Genomic DNA, 23,515 nt, shown 5'->3' on the forward strand with positions numbered 1-23,515 from the left:
GTGAAACCCCAGGAAGGGCAGTTTGGCAGTACCAGGGTCTGTGCTACAGACCACTGGGATCATGGAATTGTGCCAACTATGCCAGGATGGCATAGAGGGGGCAATTCCATGATCATAGACATGTTACATGGCCATATTCGGAGTTACCATTGTGAAGCTACATATAGGTAGTGACCTATATGTAGTGCATGCGTGTAATGGTGTCCCCGCACTCACAAAGTCAGGGAAATTGGCCCTGAACAATGTGGGGGCACCTTGGCTAGTGCCAGGGTGCCCTCACACTAAGTAACTTTGCACCTAACCTTTACCAGGTAAAGGTTAGACATATAGGTGACTTATAAGTTACTTAAGTGCAGTGTAAAATGGCTGTGAAATAACGTGGACGTTATTTCACTCAGGCTGCAGTGGCAGGCCTGTGTAAGAATTGTCAGAGCTCCCTATGGGTGGCAAAAGAAATGCTGCAGCCCATAGGGATCTCCTGGAACCCCAATACCCTGGGTACCTCAGTACCATATACTAGGGAATTATAAGGGTGTTCCAGTAAGCCAATGTAAATTGGTAAAATTGGTCACTAGCCTGTTAGTGACAATTTGTACAGAGAGAGCATAACCACTGAGGTTCTGGTTAGGAGAGCCTCAGTGAGACAGTTAGGCACCACACAGGGAACACATACATATAGACCACAAACTTATGAGCACTGGGATCCTGACTAGCAGGGTCCCAGTGACACATAACAAACATACTGAAAACATAGGGTTTTCACTATGAGCACTGGGCCCTGGCTAGCAGGATCCTAGTGAGACACTGAAAACACCCTGACATACACTCACAAACAGGCCAAAAGTGGGGGTAACAAGGCTAGAAAGAGGATACTTTCTCACACAACCCCCCCCAAACGAAGGACAATAAGGCTAACCTTGGCCAGTTGAGACTTTATTGTCTAAGTGGTGATAAGTAGAGAGTAGCTCTGCAATAGACTGGTTACTCCCTTTATCATCCACTATATGGTTACTTCCCTGTGGGGATGTAAACCACCCTGTTTGAAGTTTTTTAGCTAAGCAACAATGTGAAGATGTATTTTCAGAGTTTCTATCAGTAAGTTTTAGTTTAGAACAGTGGGAATTGTCCACTGAACCTATTTGTAGTGATGGAAATGCCAGACAGGGATGCTGTCTCAGAAAAGCCATAGCTGGGCAAAAACTTTGTCCATATGGCTGGAAGAGAGAAAAGGGATGCTGTTTCTCTTGAGTTGGAGCAGGGCAGGGGTGCTGTCCTATGAGCTCCACACTAGGGCAGGGATGCTGTCCTAAGTGTTGTGAGGCAGTGCAGGGTTTCTGCACTAAAGTTTCTCTGGGAGGGTTGGAGGGATGCTCCATGTTAACTAAAATGGTGCTCTTTTTGTCACCCAAGTTAGTTATCCCACAGAGAGGTATTTCTACCTCAGGGAGTCCAGCTTTGCCAGCTGATGATTCCCTTGGAACAGGTGCCACCCCAGGAGAGATTTCTCCCACCACAGGAATGTTATCCTGAATGGTAGGGTGGTTAGGGGATACTGTGATACTCTTTTTACCTGTTGATGGAGAGGGATCCTGAGTTTTCAGGCCTTCTCTCCTTTGCTTTTTCATTTCAGTAGAAATGAGAGGGAACAATTCCTCAGGGATGCCCAGCATGGCTGCATGGGCATAAAACTCTACATCAGCCCAACCTGAGGCCTCTAGGTCATTACCTAATAGACAGTCTACAGGTAAGCTAGATGATACCACCACCTGCTTAGGGCCAGTAACTCCACCCCAACTAAACTGAATTATAGCTAAGGGAAGAAATTTAGTAGAGTTATGGACATCAATAATCTTATACTGTTGTCCAATGATGTGTTGATCAGGGTGCACTAGGTTTTCAGTCACCAGAGTGATACTGGCACCTGTGTCCCTGTAGGCCAAGGCCTCAACACCATTTATTGAAACTGTCTGCCTGTACTTATCCATTGTAAGGGGACAAGCAGCCAGTGTGGCAAGGCCAATGCCACTAGGTGTGACAGAAACTGTCTTGGAACTGACTACCCCAGTTTCTACTATGGACCCATAAGTGAACCCAACTACACCCTTAACTTGACTGTTGCCAGCAGTTCCACCACTAGTACCACTACTGCTAGGGGCACTAGAGCTTGATGTATTAGTGGTGGTAGGCTCAGGGGGTTTACCTGGACAGGACTTATCCCCTGGCCTATGGCCTCTATTTTTACACACAAAGCACCAGGGCTTTTTAAATTGTGTAGGTTGAGAAGAAGAGGAAGAATTTGTTTTATCCCCACCCCCTGAAGAGTGTTCAAGATTTGAAGTGGGATCTTTGGTTTTACCCTTATCCCCATGCTTATCTTGAGATTTTTCACCATCTTTCTTCTTAGTGTTCTCTTTGTCACCCCCTGTATGAACGTTCCTGTTCACCCTTGTTCTGACCCATTTGTCTGCCTTCTTTCCCAATTCTTGGGGAGAGGTCAGATCAGAGTCCACCAAGTACTGGTGCAACAAATCAGACACACAATTATTAAGAATATGCTCTCTCAGGATCAAGTTATACAGGCTGTCATAATCAGTAACTTTACTGCCATGTAACCACCCCTCCAAGGCCTTCACTGAATGGTCAATGAAATCAACCCAGTCTTGTGAAGACTCCTTTTTGGTCTCTCTGAACTTTATCCTGTACTGTTCAGTGGTTAAGCCATAACCATCCAGGAGTGCATTCTTAAGAACTGTAAAATTATTGGCATCACTCTCTTTCACAGTAAGGAGCCTATCCCTACCTTTTCCACTAAATGATAGCCATAGGATAGCAGCCCACTGCCTTTGAGGGACATCCTGTACAACACAGGCCCTCTCAAGTGCAGCAAACCACCTGTTAATGTCATCCCCCTCCTTATAAGGGGGAACTATCTTGTGCAGATTCCTGGAATCATGCTCTTTTGCAGGATGACTATGGGGAATACTGCTGCTGCCACCATGGGTTTCTAAACCCAGTTTCTGTCTCTCCATCTCTACTTCTAAAGTCTGTCTATCCAAATCCAGCTGTTTCTTCTTGAGCTTCAGTCTGGTTTGTTCCACTCTCAATCTATTGAGCTCCCTTTCTAACAATCTGTCATCAGGGTGGGTGGGAGGGACGTGCCTTGAAACAGAAGTATGGTGAGAATGGACAGAAGGAGACCTGTCCCTTACAGAGGGCACCCTAACAGCTTGGCTGACAGTGTAATGTGAGAGCACATCATCTGTATGATGTGACTCCACCTCAGTACCAACTATGCTAGACTGTCTTGTAATGGGAAGGCTAAGAAGTTTATTTCCTGAACCTTTACCTGGGGGAGTCCCTGGATCAGATTGGGAACCATTAGCTACTTTTTCAACAGATGGGGCACTTTTAGCCTTATCTTGTTCTATAAGCATGTTAAGTAACAATTCCAAAGAAGGATTCTTCCCTACACTCAAACCTCTCTCTATGCAGAGACTCCTTGCTCCTTTCCAGCTAAGGTGATCATATGCAATTTTAGACAGGTCAACATTTTGGCCTGTGCCAGACATTTTTAGAGAGAGTTAAAGTGATAGAAAAAGAGAAAAAAGTTGTCAGAACTTTTAGAAAGACAAAAAAAAAAACTTTAAAAACTTTTTAGAACTTTTTAGAAAGTTTAGAAGTACTTTTCAGCACTTAGAAAGAGTGAAAAGAGGAAATGCAAAACTTTTTGGCTATGTGTATATACACTGACCTTGTTTTGTATATTTTTCTCTTATGAAAAGTACAATGACAAGAGTGGTAAGTAGTCTCAAAGCACTTATCCCACCGCTGCACAACCAATGTAGGAGGCTGGACTGGCTTGTAGTGAGTACCAAGGGGTACTTGCACCTTGCACCAGGACCAGTTATCCCTTATTAGTGTATAGCGTGTCTAGCAGCTTAGGCTGATAGATAATGGTAGCTTAGCAGAGCAGCTTAGGCTGAACTAGGAGACGTGTGAAGCTACTACAGTACCACCTAGTGTCATATGCACAATATCATAAGAAAACACAATACACAGTTATACTAAAAATAAAGGTACTTTATTTTTATGACAATATGCCAAAGTATCTTAGAGTGTACCCTCAGTGAGAGGATAGGAAATATACACAAGATATATATACACAATAGCAAAAATATGCCGTATAGTCTTAGAAAACAGTGCAAACAATGTATAGTTACAATAGGATGCAATGGGGAAACATAGGGATAGGGGCAACACAAACCATATACTCCACAAGTGGAATGTGAACCACGAATGGACCCCAAACCTATGTGACCTTGTAGAGGGTCGCTGGGACTATTAGAAAATAGTGAGAGTTAGAAAAATAACCCTCCCCAAGACCCTGAAAAGTGAGTGCAAAGTGCACTAAAGTTCTCCTAAGGACAAAGAAGTTGTGTTAGAGGAATAATGCAGGAAAGACACAAACCAACAATGCAACAACTGTGTATTTCCAATCTAGGGTACCTGTGGAACAAGGGGACCAAGTCCAAAAGTCACTAGCAAGTCGGAGATGGGCAGATGCCCAGGAAATGCCAGCTGCGGGTGCAAAGGAGCTTCTACTGGACAGAAGAAGCTGCGGTTTCTGCAGGAACGCAAAGGGCTAGAGACTTCCCCTTTGGAGGACAGATCCCTCTCGCCTTGTAGAGTCCTGCAGAAGTGTTTTCCCGCCGAAAGAACGCCAACAAGCCTTGCTAGCTGCAAATCGTGCGATTAGCGTTTTTGGATGCTGTTGTGGTCCAGGAGGTCGCAAATTGGACCAGGAGGTAGAGGGGACGTCGAGCAAGAAAAGAAGCCCTCATAGCAGCAGGTAGCGCCTGGAGAAGTGCCAGAAACAGGCACTACGAGGATGCGTGAAATGGTGCTCAACAGAAGTCGCACAAAGAAGTCCCACGTCGCCGGAGAACAACTTAGGAGGTCATGCAATGCAGGTTAGAGTGCCGTGGACCCAGGCTGGACTGTGCACAAAGGATTTCCGCCGGAAGTGCATGGAGGCCGGAGTAGCTGCAAAAGTCGCGGTTCCCAACAATGCAGTCTAGCGAGGTGAGGCAAGGACTTACCTCCACCAAACTTGGACTGAAGAGTCACTGGACTGTGGGGGCCACTTGGACAGAGTTGCTGGATTCGAGGGACCTCGCTCGTCGTGCTGAGAGGAGACCCAAGGGACCGGTAATGCAGCTTTTTGGTGCCTGCGGTTGCAGGGGGAAGATTCCGTCGACCCACGGGAGATTTCTTCGGAGCTTCTAGTGCAGAGAGGAGGCAGACTACCCCCACAGCATGCACCACCAGGAAAACAGTCGTGAAGGCGGCAGGATCAGCGTTACAGAGTAGCAGTAGTCGTCTTTGCTACTTTGTTGCAGTGTTGCTGGCTTCCAGCGCGGTCAGCAGTCGATTCTTTGGCAGAAGGTGAAGAGAGAGATGCAGAGGAACTCGGATGAGCTCTTGCATTCGTTATCTAAAGTTTCCCCACAGACAGAGACCCTAAATAGCCAGAAAAGAGGGTTTGGCTACCTAGGAGAGAGGATAGGCTAGGAACACCTGAAGGAGCCTATCAGAAGGAGTCTCTGACGTCACCTGGTGGCACTGGCCACTCAGAGCAGTCCAGTGTGCCAGCAGCACCTCTGTTTCCAAGATGGCAGAGGTCTGGAGCACACTGGAGGAGCTCTGGACACCTCCCAGGGGAGGTGCAGGTCAGGGGAGTGGTCACTCCCCTTTCCTTTGTCCAGTTTCGCGCCAGAGCAGGGCTAAGGGGTCCCCTGAACCGGTGTAGACTGGCTTATGCAGAATTGGGCACATCTGTGCCCAAGAAAGCATTTCCAGAGGCTGGGGGAGGCTACTCCTCCCCTGCCTTCACACCATTTTCCAAAGGGAGAGGGTGTAACACCCTCTCTCAGAGGAAGTCCTTTGTTCTGCCATCCTTGGCCAGGCCTGGCTGGACCCCAGGAGGGCAGATACCTGTCTGAGGGGTTGGCAGCAGCAGCAGCTGCAGTGAAACCCCAGGAAGGGCAGTTTGGCAGTACCAGGGTCTGTGCTACAGACCACTGGGATCATGGAATTGTGCCAACTATGCCAGGATGGCATAGAGGGGGCAATTCCATGATCATAGACATGTTACATGGCCATATTCGGAGTTACCATTGTGAAGCTACATATAGGTAGTGACCTATATGTAGTGCATGCGTGTAATGGTGTCCCCGCACTCACAAAGTCAGGGAAATTGGCCCTGAACAATGTGGGGGCACCTTGGCTAGTGCCAGGGTGCCCTCACACTAAGTAACTTTGCACCTAACCTTTACCAGGTAAAGGTTAGACATATAGGTGACTTATAAGTTACTTAAGTGCAGTGTAAAATGGCTGTGAAATAACGTGGACGTTATTTCACTCAGGCTGCAGTGGCAGGCCTGTGTAAGAATTGTCAGAGCTCCCTATGGGTGGCAAAAGAAATGCTGCAGCCCATAGGGATCTCCTGGAACCCCAATACCCTGGGTACCTCAGTACCATATACTAGGGAATTATAAGGGTGTTCCAGTAAGTCAATGTAAATTGGTAAAATTGGTCACTAGCCTGTTAGTGACAATTTGTACAGAGAGAGCATAACCACTGAGGTTCTGGTTAGGAGAGCCTCAGTGAGACAGTTAGGCACCACACAGGGAACACATACATATAGACCACAAACTTATGAGCACTGGGATCCTGACTAGCAGGGTCCCAGTGACACATAACAAACATACTGAAAACATAGGGTTTTCACTATGAGCACTGGGCCCTGGCTAGCAGGATCCTAGTGAGACAGTGAAAACACCCTGACATACACTCACAAACAGGCCAAAAGTGGGGGTAACAAGGCTAGAAAGAGGATACTTTCTCACACAACCCCCCCCAAACGAAGGACAATAAGGCTAACCTTGGCCAGTTGAGACTTTATTGTCTAAGTGGTGATAAGTAGAGAGTAGCTCTGCAATAGACTGGTTACTCCCTTTATGATCCACTATATGGTTACTTCCCTGTGGGGATGTAAACCACCCTGTTTGAAGTTTTTTAGCTAAGCAACAATGTGAAGATGTATTTTCAGAGTTTCTATCAGTAAGTTTTAGTTTAGAACAGTGGGAATTGTCCACTGAACCTATTTGTAGTGATGGAAATGCCAGACAGGGATGCTGTCTCAGAAAAGCCATAGCTGGGCAAAAACTTTGTCCATATGGCTGGAAGAGAGAAAAGGGATGCTGTTTCTCTTGAGTTGGAGCAGGGCAGGGGTGCTGTCCTATGAGCTCCACACTAGGGCAGGGATGCTGTCCTAAGTGTTGTGAGGCAGTGCAGGGTTTCTGCACTAAAGTTTCTCTGGGAGGGTTGGAGGGATGCTCCATGTTAACTAAAATGGTGCTCTTTTTGTCACCCAAGTTAGTTATCCCACAGAGAGGTATTTCTACCTCAGGGAGTCCAGCTTTGCCAGCTGATGATTCCCTTGGAACAGGTGCCACCCCAGGAGAGGTTTCTCCCACCACAGGAATGTTATCCTGAATGGTAGGGTGGTTAGGGGATACTGTGATACTCTTTTTACCTGTTGATGGAGAGGGATCCTGAGTTTTCAGGCCTTCTCTCCTTTGCTTTTTCATTTCAGTAGAAATGAGAGGGAACAATTCCTCAGGGATGCCCAGCATGGCTGCATGGGCATAAAACTCTACATCAGCCCAACCTGAGGCCTCTAGGTCATTACCTAATAGACAGTCTACAGGTAAGCTAGATGATACCACCACCTGCTTAGGGCCAGTAACTCCACCCCAACTAAACTGAATTATAGCTAAGGGAAGAAATTTAGTAGAGTTATGGACATCAATAATCTTATACTGTTGTCCAATGATGTGTTGATCAGGGTGCACTAGGTTTTCAGTCACCAGAGTGATACTGGCACCTGTGTCCCTGTAGGCCAAGGCCTCAACACCATTTATTGAAACTGTCTGCCTGTACTTATCCATTGTAAGGGGACAAGCAGCCAGTGTGGCAAGGCCAATGCCACTAGGTGTGACAGAAACTGTCTTGGGACTGACTACCCCAGTTTCTACTATGGACCCATAAGTGAACCCAACTACACCCTTAACTTGACTGTTGCCAGCAGTCCCACCACTAGTACCACTACTGCTAGGGGCACTAGAGCTTGATGTATTAGTGGTGGTAGGCTCAGGGGGTTTACCTGGACAGGACTTATCCCCTGGCCTATGGCCTCTATTTTTACACACAAAGCACCAGGGCTTTTTAAATTGTGTAGGTTGAGAAGAAGAGGAAGAATTTGTTTTATCCCCACCCCCTGAAGAGTGTTCAAGATTTGAAGTGGGATCTTTGGTTTTACCCTTATCCCCATGCTTATCTTTAGATTTTTCACCATCTTTCTTCTTAGTGTTCTCTTTGTCACCCCCTGTATGAACGTTCCTGTTCACCCTTGTTCTGACCCATTTGTCTGCCTTCTTTCCCAATTCTTGGGGAGAGGTCAGATCAGAGTCCACCAAGTACTGGTGCAACAAATCAGACACACAATTATTAAGAATATGCTCTCTCAGGATCAAGTTATACAGGCTGTCATAATCAGTAACTTTACTGCCATGTAACCACCCCTCCAAGGCCTTCACTGAATGGTCAATGAAATCAACCCAGTCTTGTGAAGACTCCTTTTTGGTCTCTCTGAACTTTATCCTGTACTGTTCAGTGGTTAAGCCATAACCATCCAGGAGTGCATTCTTAAGAACTGTAAAATTATTGGCATCACTCTCTTTCACAGTAAGGAGCCTATCCCTACCTTTTCCACTAAATGATAGCCATAGGATAGCAGCCCACTGCCTTTGAGGGACATCCTGTACAACACAGGCCCTCTCAAGTGCAGCAAACCACCTGTTAATGTCATCCCCCTCCTTATAAGGGGGAACTATCTTGTGCAGATTCCTGGAATCATGCTCTTTTGCAGGATGACTATGGGGAATACTGCTGCTGCCACCATGGGTTTCTAAACCCAGTTTCTGTCTCTCCATCTCTACTTCTAAAGTCTGTCTATCCAAATCCAGCTGTTTCTTCTTGAGCTTCAGTCTGGTTTGTTCCACTGTCAATCTATTGAGCTCCCTTTCTAACAATCTGTCATCAGGGTGGGTGGGAGGGACGTGCCTTGAAACAGAAGTATGGTGAGAATGGACAGAAGGAGACCTGTCCCTTACAGAGGGCACCCTAACAGCTTGGCTGACAGTGTAATGTGAGAGCACATCATCTGTATGATGTGACTCCACCTCAGTACCAACTATGCTAGACTGTCTTGTAATGGGAAGGCTAAGAAGTTTCTTTCCTGAACCTTTACCTGGGGGAGTCCCTGGATCAGATTGGGAACCATTAGCTACTTTTTCAACAGATGGGGCACTTTTAGCCTTATCTTGTTCTATAAGCATGTTAAGTAACAATTCCAAAGAAGGATTCTTCCCTACACTCAAACCTCTCTCTATGCAGAGACTCCTTGCTCCTTTCCAGCTAAGGTGATCATATGCAATTTTAGACAGGTCAACATTTTGGCCTGTGCCAGACATTTTTAGAGAGAGTTAAAGTGATAGAAAAAGAGAAAAAAGTTGTCAGAACTTTTAGAAAGACAAAAAAAAAAACTTTAAAAACTTTTTAGAACTTTTTAGAAAGTTTAGAAGTACTTTTCAGCACTTAGAAAGAGTGAAAAGAGGAAATGCAAAACTTTTTGGCTATGTGTATATACACTGACCTTGTTTTGTATATTTTTCTCTTATGAAAAGTACAATGACAAGAGTGGTAAGTAGTCTCAAAGCACTTATCCCACCGCTGCACAACCAATGTAGGAGGCTGGACTGGCTTGTAGTGAGTACCAAGGGGTACTTGCACCTTGCACCAGGCCCAGTTATCCCTTATTAGTGTATAGGGTGTCTAGCAGCTTAGGCTGATAGATAATGGTAGCTTAGCAGAGCAGCTTAGGCTGAACTAGGAGACGTGTGAAGCTACTACAGTACCACCTAGTGTCATATGCACAATATCATAAGAAAACACAATACACAGTTATACTAAAAATAAAGGTACTTTATTTTTATGACAATATGCCAAAGTATCTTAGAGTGTACCCTCAGTGAGAGGATAGGAAATATACACAAGATATATATACACAATAGCAAAAATATGCAGTATAGTCTTAGAAAACAGTGCAAACAATGTATAGTTACAATAGGATGCAATGGGGAAACATAGGGATGGGGGCAACACAAACCATATACTCCACAAGTGGAATGTGAACCACGAATGGACCCCAAACCTATGTGACCTTGTAGAGGGTCGCTGGGACTATTAGAAAATAGTGAGAGTTAGAAAAATAACCCTCCCCAAGACCGTGAAAAGTGAGTGCAAAGTGCACTAAAGTTCCCCTAAGGACAAAGAAGTCGTGTTAGAGGAATAATGCAGGAAAGACACAAACCAACAATGCAACAACTGTGTATTTCCAATCTAGGGTACCTGTGGAACAAGGGGACCAAGTCCAAAAGTCACAAGCAAGTCGGAGATGGGCAGATGCCCTGGAAATGCCAGCTGTGGGTGCAAAGAAGCTTCTACTGGACAGAAGAAGCTGCGGTTTCTGCAGGAACGCAAAGGGCTAGAGACTTCCCCTTTGGAGGACGGATCCCTCTTGCCTTGTAGAGTCGTGCAGAAGTGCTTTCCCGCCGAAAGAGCGCCAACAAGCCTTGCTAGCTGCAAATCGTGCAGTTAGCGTTTTTGGATGCTGCTGTGGTCCAGGAGGGACCAGGAGGTCGCAAATTGGATCAGGAGGTAGAGGGGACGTCGAGCAAGACAAGGAGCCCTCTTAGCAGCAGGTAGCATCCGGAGAAGTGCCAGAAACAGGCACTACGAGGATACGTGAAACGGTGCTCACCCGAAGTCGCACAAAGAAGTCCCACGTCGCCCGAGAACAACTTAGGAGGTCGTGCAATGCAGGTTAGAGTGCGGTGGACCCAGGCTGGACTGTGCACAAAGGATTTCCACCGGAAGTGCACGGAGGCCGGAGTAGCTGCAAAAGTTGCGGTTCCCAGCAATGCAGTCTAGCGAGGTGAGGCAAGGACTTACCTCCACCAAACTTGGACTGAAGAGTCACTGGACTGTGGGGGCCACTTGGACAGAGTTGCTGGATTCGAGGGACCTTCCCCGTTGTGCTGAGAGGAGACCCAAGGGACTGGTAATGCAGCTTTTTGGTGCCTGCGGTTGCAGGGGGAAGATTCCGTCGACCCACGGGAGATTTCTTCGGAGCTTCTAGTGCAGAGAGGAGGCAGACTACCCCCACAGCATGCACCACCAGGAAAACAGTCGAGAAGGCGGCAGGATCAGCGTTACAGAGTTGCAGTAGTCGTCTTTGCTACTTTGTTGCAGTGTTGCAGGCTTCCAGCGCGGTCAGCAGTCGATTCCTTGGCAGAAGGTGAAGAGAGAGATGCAGAGGAACTCGGATGAGCTCTTGCATTCGTTATCTAAAGCTTCCCCAGAGACAGAGACCCTAAATAGCCAGAAAAGAGGGTTTGGCTACCTAGGAGAGAGGATAGGCTAGCAACACCTGAAGGAGCCTATCAGAAGGAGTCTCTGACGTCACCTGGTGGCACTGGCCACTCAGAGCAGTCCAGTGTGCCAGCAGCACCTCTGTTTCCAAGATGGCAGAGGTCTGGAGCACACTGGAGGAGCTCTGGACACCGCCCAGGGGAGGTGCAGGTCAGGGGAGTGGTCACTCCCCTTTCCTTTGTCCAGTTTCGCGCCAGAGCAGGGCTAAGGGGTCCCCTGAACCGATGTAGACTGGCTTATGCAGAATTGGGCACATCTGTGCCCAAGAAAGCATTTCTAGAGGCTGGGGGAGGCTACTCCTCCCCTGCCTTCACACCATTTTCCAAAGGGAGAGGGTGTAACACCCTCTCTCAGAGGAAGTTCTTTGTTCTGCCATCCTGGGCCAGGCCTGGCTGGACCCCAGGAGGGCAGATGCCTGTCTGAGGGGTTGGCAGCAGCAGCTTCTGCAGTGAAACCCCAGGAAGGGCAGTTTGGCAGTACCAGGGTCTGTGCTACAGACCACTGGGATCATGGAATTGTACCAACTATGCCAGGATGGCATAGAGGGGGCAATTCCATGATCATAGACATGTTACATGGTCATATTCGGAGTTACCATAGTGAAGCTACATATAGGTAGTGACCTATATGTAGTGCACGCGTGTAATGGTGTCCCCGCACTCACAAAGTCCGGGGAATTGGCCCTGAACAATGTGGGGGCACCTTGGTACTGTAGAAGCTTCACACGTCTCCTAGTTCAGCTTAAGCTGCTCTGCTAAGCTACCATTATCTATCAGCCTAAGCTGCAAGGCACCCTATACACTAATAAGGGATAACTGGACCTGGTGCAAGGTGCAAGTACCCCTTGGTACTCACTACAAGCCAGCCCAGCCTCCCACACACAGGGAGAGGATTCCTCTTCCTCAAAAGGGGAATCTTCTGGAGAGAGAGGGATAGTGGGCAAGGACTTATCCTTTCTACCCCTAGCTTTTGGGAGCACTTGGTCCATGTTTCCAGGATCCAAGTTTCCCTGTCCTCCTTGCTTCTGGGCCTGAGCTCTTGTGAGAGCAAAGATATGCCTTGGAAGGGCCCGCATTGCAGCATGAGCCTCCAACTGCACTTCAGCCCAAGCTGATGTTTCCAAATCATTTTCTAATAAGTAGTCTACAGGTAAATCAGTGGCTACCACAACTTTCTTTGGACCAGTAAACCCCCCCCCAGTTGAGATTCACAACAGCCATGGGGTGGCTAAGATTGTTGTTATGAGCATCAGTCACTTGGTACTGCTGACCAAGTAGGTGTTGTTCAGGAGCAACCAGTTTCTCTATCACCATGGTGACACTGGCTCCTGCGTTCCTGTAGGCCTCATCCTCAAAACCATTTATTAGGGGTAGTTGCTTGTTCTTACCTATATTAACGGGACAAGCAACTAAGGTGGCAAAGTCCATACCACCATCAGAGACTAAAACAGCCTCTGGTCTCCCTAACTAGACCAACCCCACTACATTAGCAATGGTGAGCCCAGCTACACCCTTTGTCTGGCTATTTGTAGTGTTCTTCCCACCACCACTGCTATTACTAGGGGCACTAGTGGACGCAGTTGGGGTTGTGGTGGTGGGAGCCTTGGTATTTTTCTTTGGACAAGTGGGATCACTTGCCCAATGGCCTTTACTTTTACATAAATAACACCATGGCTTCTTTTGATTGTGTGAAGAGGATTCGGACCCACTTCCCCCAGAGGATTTTTGTGGGCCTGATGAAGACTCAGAATTCTTTTTGTCTTAGTACCAACCCATGTCATGAGACTTACCATCCTTCTTCTTGCCGTCCTTGTCACCCCCTGAATGAGCTTTTCTGCTCACACTTGTTCTGACCCATTTGTCTGCCTTTTTTCCCAGTTATTGGGGGAGAGGTCAGATCTGAGTCTACCAAGTACTGATGCAACAAGTCTGACACACAATTATTCAGGATATGCTCTCTCAAAATTAGATTAATCATGCTTTCATAATCAGTCACCTTACTGCCATGTAACCATCCCTCCAAGGCCTTCACTGAACAGTCTACAAAGTCTGTCCAGTCTTGAGAGGACTCTTTTATGGTGTCTCTGAACTTTATCCTGTATTGTTTAGTGGTTAAGCTGAAAACCATCTAGGAGTGCATCTTTCAAAACTTTATAATTGTTGGCATCACTCTCCCTGACAGTAAGGAGTCTGTCCCTACCTTTGACAGTGAAAGATAGCCACAATATAGCAGCCCACTGCCTTTGAGGGACCAACTGTACCATACAGGCCCTCTCAAGTGCAGAAAACCACAAGTCAATGTCACCCCCCTCCTTGTAAGAGGGGATAATCTTGTGCAGGTTTTTTGAATCTGTTTCTCTAACAGGATGATCTCAAGATTGCTATTGTTGCTGCCACCATGGGGAACTATCCCCAACTTCTGTCTTTCTCTCTATGCATCTAAGGATTCCCTATCTAAGGCCTACTGCTGCTGTCTTAGCCTCAGTCTGGCCTCTTCCAACCTCAGCTTTCGGAGTTCGCTGTCTAGGGTGTTATCCTCAGGGTGGGAGGTTTGGGAATTCTCTGATAAAGAGGTAATGTGAGAATGGGCAGAAGTGGACCTTTCTCTGACTACCTGAACCCTAGTGACCTGGCCTTTTGGAGTGAAAGGTGTCCTACTGTTGTTTGACACCCTCCCACTACCAGCTTCACTACGTGGCCTGATAAGTGAAAGGTCTTTGGAAGTACCCTCCCAGAGTTCTCAGGACCCTCCCCAGAATATATCTGGGTACCCCCTCCTCTACCTCCTGATCCTGGGTTCGACCAGTCTGACTCTGGTCACTTTCAAGGAGAAGGTTAAGAAGGAGATCCTTAGTAGGGTTCTTACCAATCCCCAAACTTCTTTCTATATAGAGACCCCCCAAATGTTTAAAGTTTAGATTATCATAAGTTGTCTTCACAACTTTGAGAGTGGCCTCTACCACAGACATTGTGAAAAGAAAGAGGTTAGGGATAAGAGAAAAAGTTTAGAGCTTTCAAGAACAGAGAGAAAAACGTTTTCAAACTTTTTAGAAACGTTTTAGAATGAAAATAAGACTGTTAAGTTTACTTGTGTATATTTCTAAGCATTAGGGATATGGTTTTCTTATGAAAAGCACCAATGACAAAGTGGTAAAGCAGTTACAAGTACTTATCGTAGCGCTGCACCACCAATGTAGGAGGCTGGCCTGGCTTGTAGTGGGTACCAATGGTACTTACACCTTATGCCAGGTCCAGTTATCCCTTATTAGTAGAGTGTAGTAGTGTTCTAGCAGCTTAGCCTGATAGAGGTAGCTAAAGCAGAGCAGCCAAGGCTGAACTAGGAGACATGCAAAGCTCATGCAATACCACATATCACATAGGTACTATATCATAAGAAAGACAATACTCATAGTTAATAAAAACAAGCATTTACAATGCAACGGGTCTCGCGTTTGCTCATGTAAGAGCTGATCGCGTTGTAAACTCCTAACCCGACTTTTCACCTATCGGGCAAAAGTGCATTTATGTACATAACACGAAAAAGTGAAATTAACTATGTAAAGCGCTCAACTTCTGCCAAGCGAGATCGCGCTCGTAAATTAAAGAAAAAGAAGTCCACGAGCCCAATGGAAAACAGCGAGCCTCGCATGTTTTCTGTACTTGGTCGCTGCGCTCGAGGAGGGCTAGCCACCGGAAAAGGCATGACGTGTGCATGCCTTCCACTAATGAAAGCGAGCAAATTTTATTAGGCAAGCCCACAAACCAATAAAAAACACTGACGTGTAGTTGACAGGGCTCTGAGCCCTTTTCTAAATACTAAAGCGTCTCACTGCGATACACATGCGCGAGCGCATGCAACGCAGGCTCGACCCTAATAAAGGTACTTTGTTTTAGTGACAATGTGCCAAAAATATCTCAGAGGATATACTCCCTTAGGAGGTAAGTAACATACACAAAATATACACAACTAACCAAATCAGATAAGTAAAACAGTCAGAAAGTAGAGTAAACATTGTAAAACTCAATAGGATGCAGTTTGCCCAGGGGAAACACAAACCATATACTAAGAGAGTGGAATGCGAACTATGAATGCACCCCTAGGCAAGTGTAGTGTGTAGAGGGTCACGGGCAGTGTAAGAAAACACTACGGGTGTAAAGGAGACCCCACCCCAAGACCCTGGAAAGTAGGAGTAAAGTACTACTATTTCCCCAGAAACACACTAAAGTTGTGAAAATTTTGCAAGGACCACAACAGACTGCAAAGCACTGAAGACGGATTCCTGGACCTGAAGACCTGCAAAGGAAGGGGACTAAGTCCAAGAGTCGCTAAAGTGTCTGGGGGGGTGGCAGGTGCCCACTAAACCCCGGGTGAAGGTGCAAAATGGCTGTCTCTGGTTGGAAGAAGCTGTAGGTTTTGCAACAACGAAAGGAGGTAGGAAGTTCTTCTTCATGCAGAAGATGTCACACGGCATACTGGAGGATGCAGAGTTGTTTCCTTGGCAAAATACTGCAAACAAGCCTTGCTAACTGCAAGAGTCATGGTTGAAGAAAAAGGGTGCTACCCGGACCCAGGAAGGACAAGGATGTCGCCACTTGGGAGAGGAGATAGAGGGGGCCCTCAGCAATGTAGAGAGCTGTTAGACAGGAAGAAAGCACCTGCAGAACTCCTTGAACACAGGTTCAAGAAGACTGAACACAGCGGGCGTCTAAACACTGCAAAGAGAGGTCCCACGACACCGGAGGTCAACTCAGGGAACTGAGCATCACAGGACGGAGAGCTGGGGACCTAGGCTCAGCTGTGCATGAAGTATTTCTTGGAAGAAGCCCTTGTAGCTGCAGATCACAGGGTGCACAGGTTTACTGTCTGGGGAGGGTAGGCAAGGACTTACCTCCCCCAAATTCAGACAGTTGGGTCAAGCTCGTCAGGATGAGAGGGGACCCAAAGTACCGGTGAAGCTGAAGTTTGGTGCCTGCTGGAGCAGGGGGAAGATTCCGTCAACCCACACGAGATTTCTTTGCGGCTTCCAGTTCAGGATGAAGGCAGGCAGCCCCCAAAACATGCACCAACAGGAAACAGTCGAGAAAGCTGGCAGGATTAGGCGCTACAATATTGCTAGTAGTGTTCTGGCTACTTTGTTGCAGTTTTGCGAGCGTCCTGGAGCAGTCAGCGGTCGATCCTTGGCAGCAGTCGAAGAGAGAAGTGCAGAGGAACCCAGATGAATTCTTCCAAGTTGTAATCTGAGGAAAAGCCTACTGGAGAGACCCTAAATAGCCCTCAGAGGAGGATTGGCCACCTAGTCAGGTATGCACCTATCAGGAGGGGTCTCTGATGTCACCTGCTGGCACTGGCCACTCAGAGGCCTCCAGAGTGCCCCCACACCTCTGGAAACAAGATGGCAGAGGTCTGAGACACACTGAAGGAGCTCTGGGCACAACCCTTGGGGTGGTGATGGACAGGGGAGTGGTCACTCCCCTTTCCTTTGTCCAGTTCCGCACCAGCGCAGGGACTGGGAGTTCCCTAAACCGGTGTAGACTGGCTTATGCAAGGAGGGCACCATCTGTGCCCTTCAAAGCATTTCCAGAGGCTGGCAGAGGCTACTCCTCCCCAGCCTTTAACACCTATTTCCATAGAGAGAGGGTGTAACACCCTCCTCTCAGAGGAAATGCTTTGTTCTACCTTCCTGGGACTGTACTGCCCAGACCCCAGGAGGGCAGAACCCTCTCTGTGGGGTGGTAGCAACTGTAGCTGCAGAGAAAACCCCAAAGAGCTGGTTTGGCAGTACTGGGGGTCCATAGTGGAGCCCCCAGGATGTATGGAATTGGCTCCCCAATACCAGATTTGGAATGGGGGGGGGGGCAAGTCCATGATCTTAGACATGTTACATGGCCATATTCGGAGTTACCATTGTGAAGCTACATATAGGTATTGACCTATATGTAGTGCACGCGTGTAATGGTGTCCCCGTACTCACAAAGTCCGGGGAAATGGCCCTGAACTAAGTGGAGGCACCTTTGCTAGTGCAAGGGTGCCCTCACACTTAGTAACTTTGCACCAAACCTTCAGCAAGTGAACGTTAGACATATAGGTGACTTATAAGTTACTTAAGTGCAGTGAAAATGGCTGTGAAATAACGTGTGCGTTATTTCACTCAGGCTGCAATGGCAGTCCTGTATAAAGGTTTGTCTGAGCTCCCTATGGGTGGCAAAAGAAGTCCTGCAGCCCATGTGGATCTCCTGGAACCCCAATGCCCTGGGTACCTAGGTACCATATACTGGGGACTTATAAGGGAGGGTCCAGTATGCTAATTGAAATTGGTACATGTAGTCACTAGCCTATAGGGACACATTTAAAGGCAGAAAGAGCATGAGCACTGAGGTTCTGATTAGCAGAGCCTCAGTGACACAGTTAGGCACTACACAGGCATACACATTAGGCCACAAACTATGAGCACTGGGGTCCTGGCTAGCAGGGTCCCAGTGAGACAGGCAAAAACATACTGACATACATGTAAAATTGGGGGTAACATGCCAAGAAAGATGGTACTTTCCTACACCAGTGAACAAATCTTCCCCTGCAGGTCATTTCACCTCTTTCAAATATCCTCCTGTGTGCTCAGGCTGTTAGTTACTGCATTTATCCTGTCAACTACTCGGGCCACATTTAACTTTTCTTGAAAATGGTAGTATATTGGACTCCAAACAATTCGGGACTCTACCCTAATGATTTCATCCACCATGACAGACAATTCTCCCTCTGTGACGTGGGTATTTGTTCTCCCTGCCATTGTGAAATTATTCTTAACAAAAGTATCTCTAAAAAAAGACAAGTATTGTAAAAAAAGTAATTTTCAAAAAAGACACATAGGGAGAGGTCTCCTGTGTTGAGGATTTGGCTGCCTGTCTGTACTTCTGCAGTGGAATGGCAAAGGATCATGGTCTGAAATGTAGTGTGTTTTATAGTGTGTTTTGCAGATGTTCACTATTCTCCAGTTTGCAACAGATGTGGGCTACTAACATTTAACCAATGGCTACAGCCATGGTACTTGTAGGAAAGTACCATCTTGCCTGGCATGTTACCCCCATTTTTCACTGTATATATGTTGTTTTAGTTGTATGTGTCACTGGGACCCTGGTAACCCAGGGCCCCAGTGCTCATAAGTGTGCCTGAATGTGTTACCTGTGTAGTGACTAACTGTCTCACTGACGCTCTGCTAATCAGAACCTCAGTGGTTATGCTCTCTCATTTCTTTCCAAATTGTCACTGACAGGCTAGTGACCATTTTTACCAATTTACATTGGCTTACTGGAACACCCTTATAATTCCCTAGTATATGGTACTGAGGTACCCAGGGTATTGGGGTTCCAGGAGATCCCTATGGGCTGCAGCATTTCTTTTGCCACCCATAGGGAGCTCAGACAATTCTTACACAGGCCTGCCACTGCAGCCTGAGTGAAATAACGTCCACGTTATTTCACAGCCATTTTACACTGCACTTAAGTAACTTATAAGTCACCTATATGTCTAACCTTTACCTGGTAAAGGTTAGGTGCAAAGTTACTTAGTGTGAGGGCACCCTGGCACTAGCCAAGGTGCCCCCACATTGTTCAGAGCCGATTCCCTGAACTTTGTGAGTGCGGGGACACCATTACACGCGTGCACTACATATAGGTCACTACCTATATGTAGCTTCACCATGGTAACTCCGAATATGGCCATGTAACATGTCTATGATCATGGAATTGCCCCCTCTATACCATCCTGGCATAGTTGGCACAATCCCATGATCCCAGTGGTCTGTAGCACAGACCCTGGTACTGCCAAACTGCCCTTCCTGGGGTTTCACTGCAGCTGCTGCTGCTGCCAACCCCTCAGACAGGCAGCTGCCCTCCTGGGGTCCAGCCAGGCCTGGCCCAGGATGGCAGAACAAAGAACTTCCTCTGAGAGAGGGTGTGACACCCTCTCCCTTTGGAAAATGGTGTGAAGGCAGGGGAGGAGTAGCCTCCCCCAGCCTCTGGAAATGCTTTGTTGGGCACAGAGGTGCCCAATTCTGCATAAGCCAGTCTACACCGGTTCAGGGACCCCTTAGCCCCTGCTCTGGCGTGAAACTGGACAAAGGAAAGGGGAGTGACCACTCCCCTGACCTGCACCTCCCCTGGGAGGTGTCCAGAGCTCCTCCAGTGTGCTCCAGACCTCTGCCATCTTGGAAACAGAGGTGCTGCTGGCACACTGGACTGCTCTGAGTGGCCAGTGCCACCAGGTGACGTCAGAGACTCCTGCTGATAGGCTCCTTCAGGTGTTAGTAGCCTATCCTCTCTCCTAGGTAGCCAAACCCTCTTTTCTGGCTATTTAGGGTCTCTGTCTCTGGGAAAACTTTAGATAACAAATGCATGAGCTCAGCCGAGTTCCTCTGCATCTCTCTCTTCACCTTCTGATAAGGAAACGACCGCTGACCGCGCTGGAAGCCTGCAAACCTGCAACATAGTAGCAAAGACGACTACTGCAACTCTGTAACGCTGATCCTGCCGCCTTCTCGACTGTTTTCCTGCTTGTGCATGCTGTGGGGGTAGCCTGCCTCCTCTCTGCACCAGAAGCTCCGAAGAAATCTCCTGTGGGTCGACGGAATCTTCCCCCTGCAACCGCAGGCACCAAAAAGCTGCATTACCGGTCCCTTGGGTCTCCTCTCAGCACGACGAGCGAGGTCCCTCGAATCCAGCGACTCTGTCCAAGTGACCCACACAGTCCAGTGACTCTTCAGCCCAAGTTTGGTGGAGGTAAGTCCTTGCCTCACCTCGCTGGGCTGCATTGCTGGGAACCGCGACTTTGCAGCTACTCCGGCCCCTGTGCACTTCCGGCGGAAATCCTTTGTGCACAGCCAAGCCTGGGTCCACGGCACTCTAACCTGTATTGCACGACTTTCTAAGTTGGTCTCCGGCGACGTGGGACTCCGTTGTGCAACTTCGGCGAGCACCGTTTCACGCATCCTCGTAGTGCCTGTTTATGGCACTTCTCCGGGGGCTACCTGCTTCAGTGAGGGCTCTTTGTCTTGCTCGAAGTCCCCTCTCTCTTCAGGTCCAATTTGCGACCTCCTGGTCCCTCCTGGGCCCCAGCAGCGTCCAAAAACGCCAAACCTACGATTTGCGTGTAGCAAGGCTTGTTGGCGTCCTTCCGGCGGGAAAACACTTCTGCACGACTCTCCAAGGCGAGATGGATCCGTCCACCAAAGGGAAAGTCTCTAGCCCTTTTCGTTCCTGCAGAAACCTCAGCTTCTTCTGTCCAGTCGAAGCTTCTTTGCACCCGCAGCTGGCATTTCCTGGGCATCTGCCCATCTCCGACTTGCTTGTGACTTTTGGACTTTGTCCCCTTGTTCCACAGGTACCCTAGATTGGAAATCCACAGTTGTTGCATTGCTGGTTTGTGTCTTTCCTGCATTATTCCTCTAACACAACTATTTTGTCCTTAGGGGAACTTTAGTGCACTTTGCACTCACTTTTCAGGGTCTTGGGGAGGGTTATTTTTCTAACTCTCATTATTTTCTAATAGTCCCAGCGACCCTCTACAAGGTCACATAGGTTTGGGGTCCATTCGTGGTTCGCATCCCACTTCTGGAGTATATGGTTTGTGTTGCCCCTATCCCTATGTTTCCCCATTGCATCCTATTGTAACTATACATTGTTTGCACTGTTTTCTAAGACTATACTGCATATTTTTGCTATTGTGTATATATATCTTGTGTATATTTCCTATCCTCTCACTGAGGGTACACTCTAAGATACTTTGGCATATTGTCATAAAAATAAAGTACCTTTATTTTTAGTATAACTATGTATTGTGTTTTCTTATGATATTGTGCATATGACACTAAGTGGTACTGTAGTAGCTTCACACGTCTCCTAGTTCAGCCTAAGCTGCTCTGCTAAGCTACCATTATCTATCAGCCTAAGCTGCTAGACACCCTATACACTAATAAGGGATAACTGGGCATGGTGCAAGGTGCAAGTACCCCTTGGTACTCACTACAAGCCAGTCCAGCCTCCTACAGTACTATACTGAACGTTTTCTGCCACAGACTCTCGCCATCATGGGCCAGCTGCTAACAAACCGCCATCATGACTAGGGGATCTAAATAGCCTTGGTGGGGCACAGCTGTGAAGACAGTGACAAAGTGCTAATCATCTGTATCTGAGTCTGCCTTGTCAGCTGAGGATGCAGCTGACACAACAGAGTACAGTCTGTTGTGGTGGTCTTTAGTTTAGCCGCTACACATCCAAATACGGCAGGCAGGAGACTACCATTGTGATGGTATTTGGCACAGCTTGTCGGTAAGACCACCAACAAATAAATTAGGCCCTATGTGCATTTAAGACGGTGTCATTGATACCTCAGTTGCTGCCCAAATGCATGTCTTCAAAGGAGTACCCTGCCTATGATACTGGAACTTGGGTTTCATAGTACAGTGACCATGGTCATGGATGGGTTTTAGTCCCAAAAGTGCCACAGTCATGTGGTCCTGACTCCTTAGTTATCAAGGTCACAAGTGGCATCAACGTTAAAGGTTTTATGGATACTTTTTATTTGAACATGGTGACAAAAGGCATTCCTACCAACTGGCAACAATTTGAAAATGCCACACCTGGAATTAATAATATTTTGAAATACATGCTGGGTGTTAAAAAACGCCTGCATTTTCTCTTTGTAAAATGGCTCAAGGACCATGAACCAATCATATGTGCCTGAAGAGTGTATATTTAGGCACATCACAAATTTGCTCTCATAAATAATTCTATGTTTGCAGTGTTGAGGAAATATTTTAATGATGGATTGTGATTTTCAAATTCCAGATTACTAATTTCCTCATAAAGAAATCACTTTCCTCCTATACAGTGTAAGATGTTTATGTTTCGCATGATGTAAACTAAGGCATAGAACATGAGAGTATTTGTGTACAAGAATCTACTCATATGTTGCAATTCATCTTTCCTGTTCTCTAGATTGCAAAATTGACCTTGCCTTTTTGATTGATGGAAGTTGGAGCATTGGGAAACGCCGTTTTCGGATTCAGAAACTATTCCTTAGTGAGATGGCTCAAACTCTTCAGGTTGGCTCTGTAGGTCCTTTAATGGGAATTGTTCAATACGGGTAAGAGTTGCTTGCCTCTTCACAAAGGCTAAACTATCTCGTTGCTGTCGATCTATCATCAATTGATCTTGCCTTTGCATAGTCTTGTTATTCAGTGTAAGAAAGGTGTACCATTTTGTTTGACAAATGTTAAAAAAGGTCTTCCAGTCACTGAAATAGTACCCGTTACTGCATTCATTTTTACTTTGCTCTCTGTTGCTGGGAGTTGTAAGGCACGAGTGCCATTAGGATGGTCTGTCTCATACTCTAACAAAGCACTAATCTGTGTGTCCTAATAGATACTAAAATAGGACTATGGCTGAACAGTTGGTAATACCTTGCCTGAACACAAATCTGTAAGAAGACTGAGGGACCAATTATGAGTGCACTACTGCTGGATGCAATAATTATCACATCAGATAAAATCAGACAGAGGTGTTTGGAATTTACCAGGTGTGATAATGATCACATATTACGCGTTTTGCCAAGAAAAGTGGGCATAATACATGGATTTTGGTGTTTACCGCACTAAAATCCGAAAATCTGCATGTCTGGTATCTCTCAGACATGTTTCACCCATTAAATGTATTGGGGGTGGTTATTTTCCAGGTGCGATAAACACTGCAACACTTAAAATTGTGATCCCTGGTTGGATGAATGGGTGATTGGCTATGTGTGGATTCATGACTCTCACTCACCCATTCATCCATACACGCAGCCTACAACCTCTTTGTCAGTGGAAGAACATTTAGGACTGTTGAGGTAAGGGAAGCGTCATTCTGTA

General features: G+C 46.9%; 1 protein-coding gene across 7 annotated transcripts in view; it reads left to right on the forward strand.

The window, feature by feature from the left end:
- Positions 1–23,515, forward strand: part of VIT (vitrin) — a 1,755,407-nt gene that overhangs the window by 1,112,246 nt on the left and 619,646 nt on the right. For all 7 annotated transcript variants that reach the window (XM_069234891.1, XM_069234890.1, XM_069234889.1 and 4 more), the window contains one exon: positions 22,605–22,752. In XM_069234891.1, the coding sequence (XP_069090992.1) occupies positions 22,605–22,752 (148 nt within the window). The remainder of the gene's footprint in view (positions 1–22,604; positions 22,753–23,515) is intronic.

The sequence above is a fragment of the Pleurodeles waltl genome, chromosome 5 (genome assembly GCF_031143425.1).
Source record: "Pleurodeles waltl isolate 20211129_DDA chromosome 5, aPleWal1.hap1.20221129, whole genome shotgun sequence".
In the NCBI taxonomy this organism is placed as follows: Eukaryota; Metazoa; Chordata; class Amphibia; order Caudata; family Salamandridae; genus Pleurodeles; species Pleurodeles waltl.